The sequence below is a fragment of the Neomonachus schauinslandi genome, chromosome 9 (genome assembly GCF_002201575.2).
Source record: "Neomonachus schauinslandi chromosome 9, ASM220157v2, whole genome shotgun sequence".
Taxonomy (NCBI): Eukaryota; Metazoa; Chordata; class Mammalia; order Carnivora; family Phocidae; genus Neomonachus; species Neomonachus schauinslandi.
In genome coordinates, this window is record NC_058411.1 from 42084013 (window position 1) to 42099151 (window position 15139).

The 15139-nt window shown below is 39.8% G+C and overlaps 1 protein-coding gene across 3 annotated transcripts in view; it reads right to left on the reverse strand.

Annotated features, from left to right (window-relative positions):
• TMEM260 (transmembrane protein 260) overlaps positions 1-15139 on the reverse strand; it is a 67513-nt gene that overhangs the window by 21384 nt on the left and 30990 nt on the right. For 2 of the 3 annotated variants that reach the window (XM_021701484.2, XM_021701483.2), the window contains exons 6-10: positions 9920-10099; positions 8353-8393; positions 5404-5487; positions 3710-3824; positions 2259-2428 (exon numbers count right to left, since the gene is read on the reverse strand). In XM_021701484.2, coding sequence (XP_021557159.1) covers positions 2259-2428; positions 3710-3824; positions 5404-5487; positions 8353-8393; positions 9920-10099 — 590 coding nt within the window. The remainder of the gene's footprint in view (positions 1-2258; positions 2429-3709; positions 3825-5403; positions 5488-8352; positions 8394-9919; positions 10100-15139) is intronic. The other variant, XM_021701485.2, reaches the window with a different exon arrangement.

Genomic DNA, 15139 nt, shown 5'->3' on the forward strand with positions numbered 1-15139 from the left:
CTGATTTCACTTGAAATTCAAGGTAATTGCATGTCAATTCCATTTAGACCAAAGGGATTTTCAGATGCGAAAGGAAATCTGCCAGTTTCTAGCATAACTTTGTATAGCATGGGTCTGACTCTCTGGCATGCAAGCCTGAGCCTTTCCACCACTTCCCCAAACCAGAGGCTCCCTGTGGTCCTCTCTCCCTTCTAGACGGAGAAATCATTAGGGAATGAGACCAATAAGAAGGAAGGGAAGGAAGAGTCGGCTGAGTTGTTTACTTCTCTCCAGGCATTTTTTCCTATTGCCAACAGCAGTGTACAACTCCTTTCAATGACAGAGTGGACGTTCTGACTTCAAAGAAAACTGGCATGAACTCTGAGAGCTTCCCACGAAAAAAGAAAAAGAGTACAAGAGAGTAAAAGCATCAAAAAACGGAACAGGCATTGTCCTTCCTGTTATTATCAGGTCTGTTACATGTAATGGTTCTGAGAAACAGTCTAAAGTTGAATCACTGGGCTAGCATCACAAAGCATCACAAAGCAAATGAACACTGCTAGGAACAGAATATTCACCCCGGTCCCTGTGATTGATGCAACTGCTTCCTACTGTGATTCCCTGCTTTGCAGGGTGGTGCCCCACATCCTGCCACCTAGCAAAGTTGCTCTCTATTCCCCTGGGACAAATACAGGCATCAAAACAAAATAAAACAGCCCAGCCTGTACAAGCATCCCTGGTGTTGAACCTGGGTTGCCCTAAAGACCCAAGTCAGAAGACTGGGATAAAACGAGCTTGGGAAACACGGTGGGCTTTGCAGGCCCTTGTTGAGCCAGCTATGGAGTTGCATCTCGGACATGTATCCCCTTTCCAACAGACCTCCTGGTGATACAGGCATCCTAACATGGGCTCTACCCTGCTATTATAAAGCACATCCGGGGGCGCGTGGGTGGCTCAGTTGGTTAAGTGACTGCCTTCGGCTCAGGTCATGATCCTGGAGTCCCGGGATCGAGTCCCACATCGGGCTCCCTGCTCAGCGGGGGGTCTGCTTCCCCTTCTGCCCTCTTCCCTCTCGTGCTCTCTGTCTCTCATTCTCTCTCTCTCAAATAAATAAATAAAATCTTTAAAAAAAAAATTAAAAAAGCACATCCGTTTTGGGCGCCTGGGTGGCTCAGCTGGTTAAGCGACTGCCTTCGGCTCAGGTCATGATCCCAGGGTCCTGGAATCGAGTCCCACATCAGGCTCCCGGCTCAGCGGGAAGCCTGCTTCTCCCTCTCCCACTCCCCCTGCTTGTGTTCCTGCTCTCGCTGTCTCTGTCTCTGTCAAATAAAATCTTTAAAAAAAAAAAAAAAAGCACATCAGTTTTTAAAGTTAAGTTGAAAGGGGAAATTCAAGCGCCTGGGTGGCTCAGTAGGTTAAGTATCCGAATCTTGGTGTCTGCTCAGGTCATGATCTCAGGGTCCTGCGATTGAGTCCCTGCATCGGGTTCCCTGCTGAGTGCAGAGTCTGCTTGGAATTCTCTCTCTCCCTCTGCCCCTCCTCCCGCTTGTGCTCTCTCTCTCCCTCAAATAAATAAAAAATCTTAAAAAAAAGGGGGGGTTATTGAACCTTTTAAAATACCAATAAAATCTCACTACAGTGAAACTCCAGTGGACTCTTCCGCTGCTGTAATGTTTACTCAATACTGCAGGAAATGAATGAACTATCATCTAAAACTTGGATATGTTTTATGCCAGACCGAGATTTTCATTGGCAAGGTTATTCAACAGATTTTGAAAAATATATATAATACTCATAATGCATAAGCGTTAAGAAACCTTTAGAACTTTAATTATTTCAAAATAATTAATATTCACTGCTATGGAGGGAACTAGATAAGGGCCAGGTGTCACTCAAAAGATGAAATCTTCGAAGCATAAAGGAGAAGTATTTTAGGACATACAAAAAGGCCCAAATGTCTTTACTCTCCATCTAAGTGGTATTTTAGATCATGGACTTTTATTATATCCTCCAGATCCTACCAAGTATCTCTAGGGTTCCTTAGAGGAAAATACACAAATAGTTTATGTGTCCCACCCAAGCCCTTGTTTGCAATGCCCTGAAACCACACATCGCTCATGCTGAGATTCTGTTCAAAAGTTTAAGCAGCGCTGCATTCAGACTCAGCTGTCTCACTCTGAAAACCAGGGGAGGTTAAAGGTGAAATAAAGCCCAAGACTCTAAATATCTAAGTGTTTCTTGCTTGAGTGCTACTTTTCATAAAAATAAGCATGAGTTACCTGAAATTAGAATATATTTGGTAAATTATAAAAAGAGTTGCTGAAAGCCATTCCAGACACTGAAGCCCACTGGTGTTCAGCACTCGGTTACTCTCAGAAGCCAGCGTTGCCAAACCGAGGCCAGCGAGGACGGCCACCACCGCGTTGCTCTGCATCCAGAATCTCTCCACCTGTGACAGAGACGTGCAGACAGGACATCCAGCTGACAGGCTGAGGCAGTCAATCGGGTACTTGTCTATTTAACAAATACATCGTGTACCCCTAGCCGCTCAGGCCCGCGATCACTCAGCTCTCGTTTCCGGACTTCCCTAATCCAACTCCATGTCACTTTATTTTTCAATTTTCAAATACTTCTCCTTTCCAGTTTGACACACGAACCTCCCTTTTTTGGATCCACACATTCTTTTCAATGCTATGGCGTGCACCTTGAACTCCTGCCACTTGAGAGGAGGAGGAGATGGAGAGACGGTTTTACTTTACTCCTGAGGTCTCCTCCCATGTGGGGAAGCTCCCCTGGTATAACAGCCCTCACTTCTTCCGGTAAGACTGCAGGAACTGAGCGGAAGGGGAGTCTGCGAGCTGGGAGTGGGCCTGCATGGCCGGGCCCTTTCCCCCTCTCTTCCTCTGGGAAGTGATCCGCCCACAGGACGCACACATCCAGCGGCCCACCCCGTCCCTGTGGCCAGGGGTGGGGTGGGGAGGGGCCCCCTGTGCAGCCCTGCCTGTGACCAGGGGTGCGGGTGGGGGGTAAGTCCGTCCATTCCGGGATGCAGCACGAGGAAGCCCCCTTGCCCACAGATAGAAACTACCTTCTCCATTCTCAGCATTCTCAGTATAAAGGGGATTCACCTGTTGTAGTTGTCCCGGTGTATCTCGTTTCTCAACTGACTCAGAACTCACATGATCAAGAAGGGTGTTATTATTTACTAGGCCTCTTGAACATACACATAGAAAAGAGCTGGCTTTAGCCATTGAAAAGGAGCTGTCTACATTTATAGCTTCTACTACAAAGAGAAGAAATACTCTAATCTCAGAAGTGGCAGCCAGGTGGTCATTCTTGCACAGGCCTGAGACTGCTGAGGTCAAAACCAGGGGAGTGTGTGGGTAAGAGGCCCAGCTATCACCTTTATTTCTTTATTGTTGTTTTAAAAAATTCCAGGAGATCTGCAGGAGTACTTATATCTGTAAGCACACACATGAAATAACTAACTTAAAACTACCTGACGTGTATTTTTCTCCCTAACTATTGTGTTAACTAAATGTTGCATTTCTTCCCCCTAAAAAAAGGCCTCGGTCTTACTGGTTCAAGAATTTAACTTCCGATCTGTAAAAATGTATACACAATGTTAGTTATTTCTGTGATCAGTTGCTCTTCTACAAGATTCATGAGGACAAATTTGTACACTCTTCACCAACTTTCTGGTCAAAGGATAAATCTAAGTAAAACTTACCACACCCATGAAAAGTGGTTTTGAAATATCTAAATTCGCCCTCCAAGCAAAGAACAATGAATAAATGCAAAACATTCCAGTAAAAAGCCATACCAATGATGGATTCTGTCTGTCCCTATAAAAAAATTAAATATGTCCAAATTATTTATGTGCATGAATATCAATAATAATATTACATAGGAAAATAATTAGATCTATAAAACTTTTTTTTTTTTAAAGATTTTATTTATTTATTCGACAGAGAAAGACACAGTGAGAGAGGGAACACAAGCAGGGGGAGTGGGAGAGGGAGAAGCAGGCTCCCCGTGGAGCAGGGAGCCCGATGCGGGGCTGGATCCCGGGACCCTGAGATCATGACCTGAGCCGAAGGCAGACGCTTAACGACTGAGCCACCCAGGCGCCCCAGAACTTTCCATTTTTAACTAGGGACAAAGAAAGATTTCCATTTAAAAAAATCTGAGCTGGAATAAATAACTGAAATGTAGGAATCAACTACACACTGTGCCATATTACAGACAACTTCACTTGGAACTATGCAGCAAGAGATAGAACGTTAAAATTCAGAGAAGAAATACAAATGATCAATCTTGTTAAATTTAAGATGTAATTAAACATATGCAAAACAAAAGAATACTTTCATGCCTCAAAATAATAAAGATTTTAAAACAGCAATTTCAATATTGGTGAGGATGCAACATAATGAGCACATATGTGGGTATAATACTCAAGAAAAATTAATTTGATAATATATATCAAGAGCCTTAAAAATAATCACACTCGGGGTGCTGAGTGGCTCAGTCGGTTAAGCAACTGCCTTCGGCTCAGGTCATGATCCCGGGGTCCTGGGATCGAGCCCCGCATCGGGGAATCTGCTTCTCGCTCTCCCTCTGCTCCTCCCCCCTCCCCCTACTTGTGCTCTTTCTCTCTCAAATAAATAAATAAAAATCTTAAAAAAAAAAAATCACACTCATTGACCCAGTAATTTGACATGGAGGCATAAATCTTTAAGCAAAACCAGAAATGTGGATAAAGATTAATCCATAAAAATGCTTTAATATTATTTATAATAGAAGTGGAAGCAATCTGAAGATTCCCAAACAGAAAAACACTTCAGTTAATTCTCCTAGGTCAGAGAATGGAATTTTATACAGACATTTAAATGACCTTCCGTCTTTTTATGATAAGGGTGAATGCTCATAATATAAAGTGTCAAGGAAACAGAACTATAAATGTGTGTACATATATAAATTTACATAAAACACTCAGGTTAGAGGGTAAATGGATAAAAAATAATTAATGGAGGTTAAGAGTGCTATATTTTCTAGGTTTTCTTTTATCATCAGAGGTAACTTTCTTCTTCCGAGGAATTCAAATAGTTGTTTACTTCTTGTGCAATGCAATAATAATGAGTAGCTGTGGGCACAGTTAGGGATCAAACCAGAAGTTTAAGACATCAAATGACTTGCTTACTTAGATTGTAATATACTGCTCAATCTTCCAAAATCATTAATTTATTATCAGGAAAAAAAAAAACCTAGGAAGAAAGCAATACACATTTGCTGTAACAGAAGTGATTAGAGTCATTAATTTGGAATATAAAATAATACTGGCAATGTTCTTCAATGGCATATTAAAAATATGAATCAAATTAACGAATATGGGAAAAGAATAGGAAAAGAAATTATATTACTCACTTTCTTGCTGAACATATATTTGCCCAAACTGCAAGGGCTTGAATGTTGAGTGAGAGTTGGGTCCTCATACTTGTTACTTGAGAACTGTAAAAAACAATCTAACTTATCATGGGTAGAAAACAAACTTGGTTAGATCCAAATACAACATTCTTTGTAAAATACATCTGATTATGCACTGAGTAGTTTTAAGGGCTGGAGGCAGATGTTAAAATTATTTTGTCTTCTTTTAAATTTGGGAGAAAAAGTACAATAAGAAAGAGTTAAACGGTTCTAAGATGTTTTCCAATTGTAATATTTGGTTACCAATTTATATTATTTGGGATAGGATCAGAGCAAGTAATTCTTCTGTATTTGTAATGCTGGTAGGCTGTATTGATAACATTTTGGATCCCCCGATTGGTTTGGTAAGAAGACATGTGAAATGAGTTTCTGAACTTCTGTCAGTACTGTAGACACGGCCTCCTGTGATTTAGCAATTGAAAACAAAATTAATGCAGGGGCTTGGGTGGCTTAGCTGGTTGAGCATTCATCTCTTGATTTCGGCTTAGGTCATGATCTCGGGGTTGTGGGATCGAGCCTTCTTGGGATTCTCTCTCTCCCTCTCCCTCTGCCCGTCTTCCCCAGTGTGCGAGTGGGCATGTGCTCTCTCTCTCTCAAAAAAAGGGCTTCCTTGTTTTCTATATTATTTGGTTCAAAAATGTTTAAGCCATCTCTGAGAAATGTATTTTTTTCCTATAATTAAACTAAATTCTTCCATTAACTAATAAGCATTTCCCAAGTGTTATCTGAGTTCTGAAATAGCTCTAGCAGTCTCCAATTTTTTAAAAAAGAAATGACTCTATACACCCTCTCGAAGAACTTTCTTCTCCCTGCTGGCAATTTTACTGGAGAAAATGTGATGCCATAATTATGGAAACCACACAATGTGTATTTTACTAATGGAGACTCATCTACTATGAGAAGATATTCTTACTCATTTTCAAATACACTTGAAAAATTGATTCCAGCATGAGGTCCATTTCAAACCATTCTTCAAAAGGAATGAAGTCAGTTTCAAAATTAATTCTTGGAGATCCGTTGCTTAAATGTAAGCTCTAAAACATGGTCACTGCCTAGGGTTAGATTCAATAATTTCCTTGTACAGGATTGCAATTTAGAGATATGTATGGGAAAAGAATTTAATTTGCTTGACTGGAAAAGGAGAGATGATTAGGTCCCATCATTTTGAAGGATTTTCTAGTAAGTTAATTATAAGTTGCTTTTCTCAACACTCCTGTCCTCCTGAAACAATTAAAGACTAGAAATTCTCTCACTCAGTCAGAGAGTGCTAGGATTATGCCTCCATTCTACGTTATGATTTGGTTCGAACAAATAGTGTGAGTGTGAGTGGTCATCACTTTTGTCAAGTCTTTTTTCTAGGCATATCACCTAACTGCTATTACTTCAATATAAAGGAGGCTTTTATGTTCCCCAATAGATGAGTTTTATGTGCAACTTATAATTGAGAATTCTTGAGAGTTCTTTGGAGTTCATGTGGGATTACTTAAGGCAAAATATACTGCCAATGTCAAATGTGATCACAACCCTATAAGGTAGGTTGAAAAGAATAGGCAGTGAGTCTTCTGGCCTGGAGCAGAGCAGAATAAAATAAAAGCCCACAGACATTGGTAAAGCTGTCTTTGTAACTGAGCTTCTTGATAATTTTCCCCAACCAAAAAGAAAAAGGAGCCACAAAAGTTTCAGTCAGACATTAAAAAAAAAAAAAAACAACAACATTTAAAATCAGTTGTGAGAACCAACAAAAGGTTACATAATAATTGGTGGCAGGAAAATATTTTCAAGATACAGTAAAAAATGAAAACCAGCGGGCTAATAAAAAAGTCTGCATATTATGATCCCATTTTTCAAAACAAAAATATGAAAAACATTGAAAGACACAGGCAGAAATGTTAATGGATTAACAAGAGTGGTTATCTCTACACATTGGAATTATAGTAATTTTAATTTTCTTATTTTTGCTTACCTGGATTTTCTAAACTTTCTATAATGATTATGTATCACATATAGGGAGCAGGGGAAAGGGACATTTAAAAAGAAAAGGAGGAAGGATGGAAGGAAGCAAACAAGCTAGCAAATTAACAAGACAGAAACTGTGAGAACCTATGAACTGCCTCATGTACAGAGTTGAAATATTCTCCCCATATTTTAAAAATGGTTTTCAAATAGTCCTGGGAATCCTAAATTAATAATCAGTTAGGAGATCACTTTAGTGTTATAGAAGACTATTCTTCCATAATTTTATATTGAAAATATTATAAAAATAGTACAGGATTGGTATGGATATTTTTCAAGTTGTCTTAATCTGTGTGGGTTTTAAAGCAAATAGTAACCCATTTTTCAAAGAACCCTAGTAGGTAATACAGATGAAATATATTTGCTTAACCGGCTCTAAAAAGATTGGATATTAGAAATATTTAAGTCAAAAATAGAGCTTAAGAACAGCCTAAAGAAAAAGTCTTAAGAGACATTAAATAAATGAAGCTCTAAAGACTTTAAGAACAGAGCTCAATCCTAAAAAGAAAAGAATCGAATTGCTAAATGCAATGTTCTAAAATGTCTCTAGAAAAAAGAGTCGAAACCAGAACAAAGGATAAATGATGTATAAAGCAACACTGCATCGGGTCATTTTGTATCCAAATGGAAGTGGAAACTTTCTAGTTTGACAGTCTACTAACTCACTGTTGTATTTATCCCTCACTCTCAGCTTTCTCTTCCTGGAGGAATGCTAGAATGTTTGACAGTCCACACAAACAACTAGTGACCATACCCGTGAGAGCCACTTCTGACACACTGCTTCACAAAGAAACAATCCCAGAAGCCCCCAAATCACTTAGTCTAGGAACTAATAGCAAATTCACTTAAAACCAGTTTCAAATATTTCATACTCACAGCAAAATTTTAGACATACTGGATCCTGTTTCAGATTTGGCCTAAACATAAAAGAGAGAAGTTTATTTGCGTAAGCCTTCAACTGCAGCTGTGTTAGGCTATTGCATTTTAACTATCCTGAGAATATACATGTTTTAAGTAGACAATGCAACATCTCTCCTCATTCAGTCTTTGCTTCAGAGCCTTACTGAGTTTTTGAAGTGAAGTCAGTGGAAATTAAACACAGACATCCCGGAGGAAGAACTGCAGAAATAATGATGGGCTAAAAATCAGTTAAACTAGTTCTGGCAGGAACAATTAACACACTGATGAATTAACAGACTTTACACTTTTGTCGTAGACTGTCTTTAAGGCACTTTGATTAGAGCTCATTATCACATGTTAGTCTATAATTTCACAATTATGTGTGAATTATACAAATTTCAAATCTGGAGTGGCCCTCAAGCAATATTGTAACGGAATAACCAATATAAGCCAGAGTATAAACTGAAAGTATCAAACTATTTAATTCAAAAAGTAATTAATAATTATCCTTTCATTAAGCTAGTTTATTATGAAATATCTCCTACAAACAACACATATAATGTACATTTAAGGGATAAAGAGTTTTTAAAAATCCACAGAGCCACCAAAAGAGTTTTTAAAAATCTACAGAGCCGCCATTCACTTAAGAACAGAACTGCATGAATACCATAAAGTATCTCACAAAGCATTCACAGACCTCCCTTTTCTCACCCCCTAGTGATAACTATTACCTTGAATTCTGTGTTAATTACTCCCCTACTTTCTAAAAATATATAGTTCTACTTCTTTTGTATGTACCTTGAGCAATAGATTGTTTACTTTTTGCGTGGTTTAGAATTTTGTATCAATGGTGTCATATAATACATAGTCTTCAGAGATTTGCCTTCTTGCATAAGACACAAAAAGCACAAACCATGAGAGAAAAATCTGATACAACTGTCTTTATTAAGGTAAAAAAAAAAATGTTTGTCCTTTTATTTTTCAGATAACCTTTACTCTAACCACATTCAGTGTTTTTTCCCTAATTTACGTTTCAGGGAAAACAAGGCCTTTTGAACTTAAAAAAAACACTTCTAGTGAAATTATATCTTATAAAGTATTTACACATATGTATTACACTAAATACTATCATGAACACTATTTGTCAAATATGAAAAAAGAAAGTGTTTTGGTCAAGGTAAATTAAAAATTTTGAGGGTTTTTTTTTTCTTTTCTGATTCTTCAATCTTTTCCAAATATTTAAAAGCACAGACCAAGGGACCAAAGTGATACCCAATACTAAGAGGAATGAAATGTTTTAAATGCTGGCAAAAGAGTCTTTTTAATGTTTGTTATCCTGAAAAACATACTTAGGATATCCAACATTATGATGTCAGGTTAAGTGATTCCACGTTTATAAGGAGGAAGTCTGTTACACAGATAACGAAAATGAAAATTCTATGTACTGTCATTGATAGACATTGTTTTTTTTCAGTCAAGGCCCAGGCAGAACACTGAAGTTTCACCGCTTCCTTCCTTAAAAGGGCTTTAAATATAAATTTACCAGACTGAATGTTCCATATTCTGCCCTGAGCAAATGCGTCAAAAATCCTAGCAACGTTGTCTGGTCTCCCCAGGTCCAACGGGCTTGATTGAGGTAGGATGAAACAGGAAGGTAGACGTAAGGCAATAAACCAGCAGAGAAGTACAGACTCAACTTCAACAGAGAGCCCAGGGAGAGTTCCTGCACAAAGCATATTGTGTTTTGTAACAATGTTTATTTTTAGTCCATTCATCCTGGAACTTCAAGAACACATCAAGGAAAACATCAAAATGTTTACTCAGAGCTGATCTCTCAATTTCTATTAAGTCACCACAGAATACTATGTTAAACCTTCTGAGTACTGTGGATTACTAGAAAATTGCATCAGCCTGAACTCCTTTGCATGGCAGGTGAAATCTGAGCGAAGCAAATAATATTAGGGGACACTCTGGAGTATCATGTTTATATTTAAAACCATGTCATGACATGCAGCATTACACGGCTGGGATAACACATGTGGGAGTGATTGTTTGGCTGATTTTGAATATACCCCAAATATTGTTCCAGTACAATTCCCTTCATCACCATCACCAGGAGTAGACTTCAACTATATTCTCTATTATGATTACACACTGACAATATGATTCTTTCCCCAAGGGTTTTGGATATTTCATGGAAATATGTGTCACAAATGAAGCTAGCTTTTAAATAACCTCCCAGTTCATCCAAATGCTCTCTTTCCTCAATGTACATATAGGAAGGAGTACTGATAGAAATTTGCTCTGTATAACAATGTTGCCTCTTAAGAGTGTATTTCTTATCTGCGTGTATCTTTTTTTCTTTTTTAAGATTTATTTATTTATTTGAGAGAGAGAGAGAGAGCAAGGAGGAGGCAAAGAGGGAGAGGGACAAGCAGACTCCCTGCTGAGTGCGGAGCCCGACACAGGGATCAATCGCACGACTCTGAGATCATGACCTGAGCTGAAATCAAGAGCTGGACGCTTAACTAACTGAGCCACCCAGACACCCCTTCATCTGCACATTTCTAAAATAAAGGACAATGTTGACAAAGTCTTATAAAGATTACACCCAAAAGAATTCTGGTATACTAAAAGATTCAAATAGTGGTTGCTTTAGTAAGTGGGAAAGGGGGTCTCTTCCAAATATCATAATTGGCAATTGCCAACTTTTCCTTTACAAAAAAGGAAAATTCATATGTGACAATGAATACAAGAACCAAGGTTCACATTCACCAGAAGGAGAACAAGCAGTTGACTTATATTAGCCTTTTCAAATAAACACTCTTAATTGAAAATCGAGTGTTTTTACTATAGTACGGATTTCATTTGATATTTCTAAAGTGGTAATGAGATGCAGAAAAATAATGGCATGAAAAGAGTATAAGAAATAACTAATCGAGCAACATGCCTTTGCTATTCTTAAAAGTAGTTTTAAATAAAGCAAATGTTTATATTTTGACAGTTTCTGCATGTTATAAAGTTCAAGTTAGAGTGGCACGATGCAATTGCCAGAGAATTTTCCTTTTGTGTGAGAAATCAACAGGGAGACAATTACATGAGAGTTTTTTCAGAGAGTGCAAGAAAGTGGCTCTGAGTCCTAGCTGTACATACATTAGAATCACCTGCAGAGCTTTTTGAAAATATCAATGTCTGGGCCTCATCCCAGACCAATTAAATCAGAATTATTTTGGAGCGGGGTCAGCATAAATATACATACCTATATACAAATATATGTATGTATACATGCATTCACAAATGCACACACATACACATACTTTTTAAAAGCTTCCCAGATCATCTGAGTAGCCAGGGTTGCAACCACCTGACTCAGGACTTCTTACTCTGCCTCAACTCATCTGACCAGTGAGATCCAATTACTCTGTCACTTCAATGGTAGGCCTCACTTTCTAGCCTCTGCTATTTAACTAGAGAAAATAAAATGTCCTTTGAAGAGTCATACTTCCCCAAATTGCATCATTCATCAGTAGCTGACCTAAGTACAGAATAAACAGGCTCTCAGACCAGGCTCCTACCTTGTCCACTCTGAGTCCCGCATGTTTTATAAAAAGCATATGGCTCTTCTTTCAATTAACTAACACAAAATATTCACTTTTTAAGTTCTTGTCAGTCAGTGCACCTCTCTATTATCTGAATGAACCTTCTCTGATGTCAGAAGCCTGTCTAGGAGTAAGGTCATCAAGATGGCAACATAGATCATTCCTGACTTCAGTCTTCCTCACAAGACCAGCTAGCAACTATCTATAGACAAGACATCACTGTGAAGAATCCCAGAATCCAGGGGTGAGGATAAAGTACACCTTGGACCATACAGACTGAGAAGAACCACATTAGAAATAAGAAGGAGCACTCTGACTGCATCACTCCTCCCCCACACCAGCCCAGCTCTGCACTAACAGAGCTCCCCTGAGGTGACAGTTTTTCCAGTGGGAAAAGAGACTCCAAGGTGGACAACCAGCTCCCCCAGCATGGCAGGACACTTCCCAGGAGGCTCATTTGGTTCTCACCTCTTGACGACCATGGTGGGAGGAAGGGGTCGGCTCAACCACTGGGGATCACGCAGGAGAAGGGGAGCAGGGCTTTCGGCAACCAGTGCTCAGATCTGGAGGACTGTGTTCTTGCTTGCAGCTGTGCCCAAGCAGAGATCCCAGCCAGCTACTCTGCCCATCTGCTGAACTGAGCCGGTAGCTGATCCCACCCTAAACTAATTCTGATTTACTTGATCTGGGGCATACTTTAACATAATAAAGTCCACATATGACGAGTCCATAGCTAACATCATACTCAATAGTGAAAGACTGAAAGCTTCTCCTCCAAGATCAGGAATCAGACAAGGGTGCCTACTCGGTATTACCAACTCCTGTTCAACACAGTCCTGGAAATCCTAGTCAAAGTATTCAGGCAAGAAAAAGAAATAAAAGGCATCCAAATATGAAAAGAAGTAGTAAAACTGTCTCTATTTGCAGATGACATGATCTTATATAGAGAAAAGCCTAGACTCTACCAAAAAACTGTTAGACTAATAAATGAATTCAGTAAAGTTGCACAAAATTAGTTGTGTTTCTACACACTAACAATAAACTATAAACTGTCTGAAAAAAAAACCAGAAAATGATCTCATTTATAATAGCATCAAAAACAATAAAATACCTAGCAATAAATTTAACCAAGGAGGTGAAAAATCTGTACACTAGAAACTACAAAGCATTAATGAAAGAAATTGAAGAAGAAACAAATAAATGGAAAGATACCCCTTATTCACAAATTGGAAGAATTAATATTTTTTAAGTGTTTGTATCACACAAAGCCATTTATAGATTCAATGAAACCCCTATCAAGATTCCAATGGCATTTTTTTTAATGTTTTATTTATTTATTCATGAGAGTCAGAGAGAGAGAGAGAGAGGCAGAGGCAGAGGGAGAAGCAGGCTTCCCCGCGGAGCAGGGAGCCCGATGTGGGACTCGATCCCAGGACCCTGGGATCATGGCCTGAGCCAAAGGCAGACGCTTAACCACCTGAGCCACCCAGGTGCCCCTCCAATGGCATTTTTAACAGAAATAGAAAAACAAATCCTAAAATTGGTATGGAACCACAAAAGACCCCAAATAGCCAAATTAATCTTGCAGAAGAGGAATAAAGCTGGAGGCATCACACTTCCTAATTCAAACTACATTATGAAGCCATCATAATTAGGAGTTCAAGGTGGTGGGATAGGAAGATTCTGAACTCACCTCCTCCACAGACACGACAAATCTACAAAGACCTAAAAACTATCTGAACAAGTGCCTCCATAACAAAGAATAAAAGGGCCACATGAAAATGTGTGGAAGAAACAGAGACACGGTCTCACCGAAAACCCCATCCCAGTGCTGCAACCCACAGTTAGGAGGGATCTCATAAATATAGGACTTCTTCCTGAGGAGCAAGGGGTTTGTGCCCCCACGTAAGGCACCCCAACCTTTGGGTCCTGCACCAGAGAGATGATCCCCCACGAAATGTCTGGTTTTGAAAGCCAATAGGTCAAATGTTCAGGAAAATTATAGGGCTGTTGGGGACAGAGACTCTGCTCTTAAGGACTTACAGACAGACTCGCTTACCCAGAACCTGGTACAGAAGCAGCAGTCTGGCAAGTGCTAGACCATAAGTGAAGAAGATTCATTTGCTAATCTTAAAATGTCTGCTGTAAGGGCAGAAGCCTGGTAGAACTCTCCCTGGGGACAGAGATGCTGGAGGGTGCCATTTCTGGCGTTCTTCCTCTATCTTGCTAGTGCCAGTGAGTGTGCCCACTCCTGTGTACCACTCCATCGCAGCTCTGTCAAAGCCAGCCAGGCAAATGCCCAACCTCACATAACACTCCACCACAGCTCCACCAGAGTCAGCCAGGGTGCACAGCCCACACAGGGGATGCCCCATAAGTGCCTGGATCTGGTGGTCAAGGGGAATTGCATTTTTGGGTCCTATGGGTCTAAAACAACTGGAAAGATAGTTCTTGGCAGGTTACCATCCCCAAGGGACTGCACTGACAATAGACTGAAACAACAACCCATGGTCTTCCCATGAAAAAACTTCAGCTTGAACGGTAGGTTTCAGGTTTACCACACATCTAAAGGATAGAGAAGTGCTCTCAGGGTACACAGGCTGAAGGATACCATCTTTGAGCTCTCATCTGGCCTCACCACAGCTTGCTGGCACCTCCCAGAAAGAAACTTGTACACTCATCTGGAACCCTGACTTTGCAACAGTCCCTAAGGGGAGACCCCCCCGCCCCAGATCACTTGGTCTGGAGGCTAGTATGGTCTATGATTGCAGTCTCCCAGGACTGTATCTATTTGCATACCTTAAAGATGCTGACTGAGGGGCTAGCTTCCAATCAGTCTAAAACTAGGTGCTGATGAGATCCCTCCCTCTGGGACACTCACAAGTCTTGACACAATAACTAGAACCTACCAAGAGAATCTCAGGCTGCTTAGACAATCATAAAGGTTTGAGAGACAGCCAAGAGCTACAGCAAAGTAGCTGTAGCTACTTTGATGTGAGGTTCATCTCCTACACAGGGCCACTCCTGCAAGACTGGGAGAGACAGCTATTTTGCCTAATACACAGAAACCACCACAGAGAGTCAAGCAAAGTGAGGAGACAGAGGAGTATATTTCAAATGAAAGAACAAGATAAAACCCTGGAAAAAAATCTTAATGAAACAGA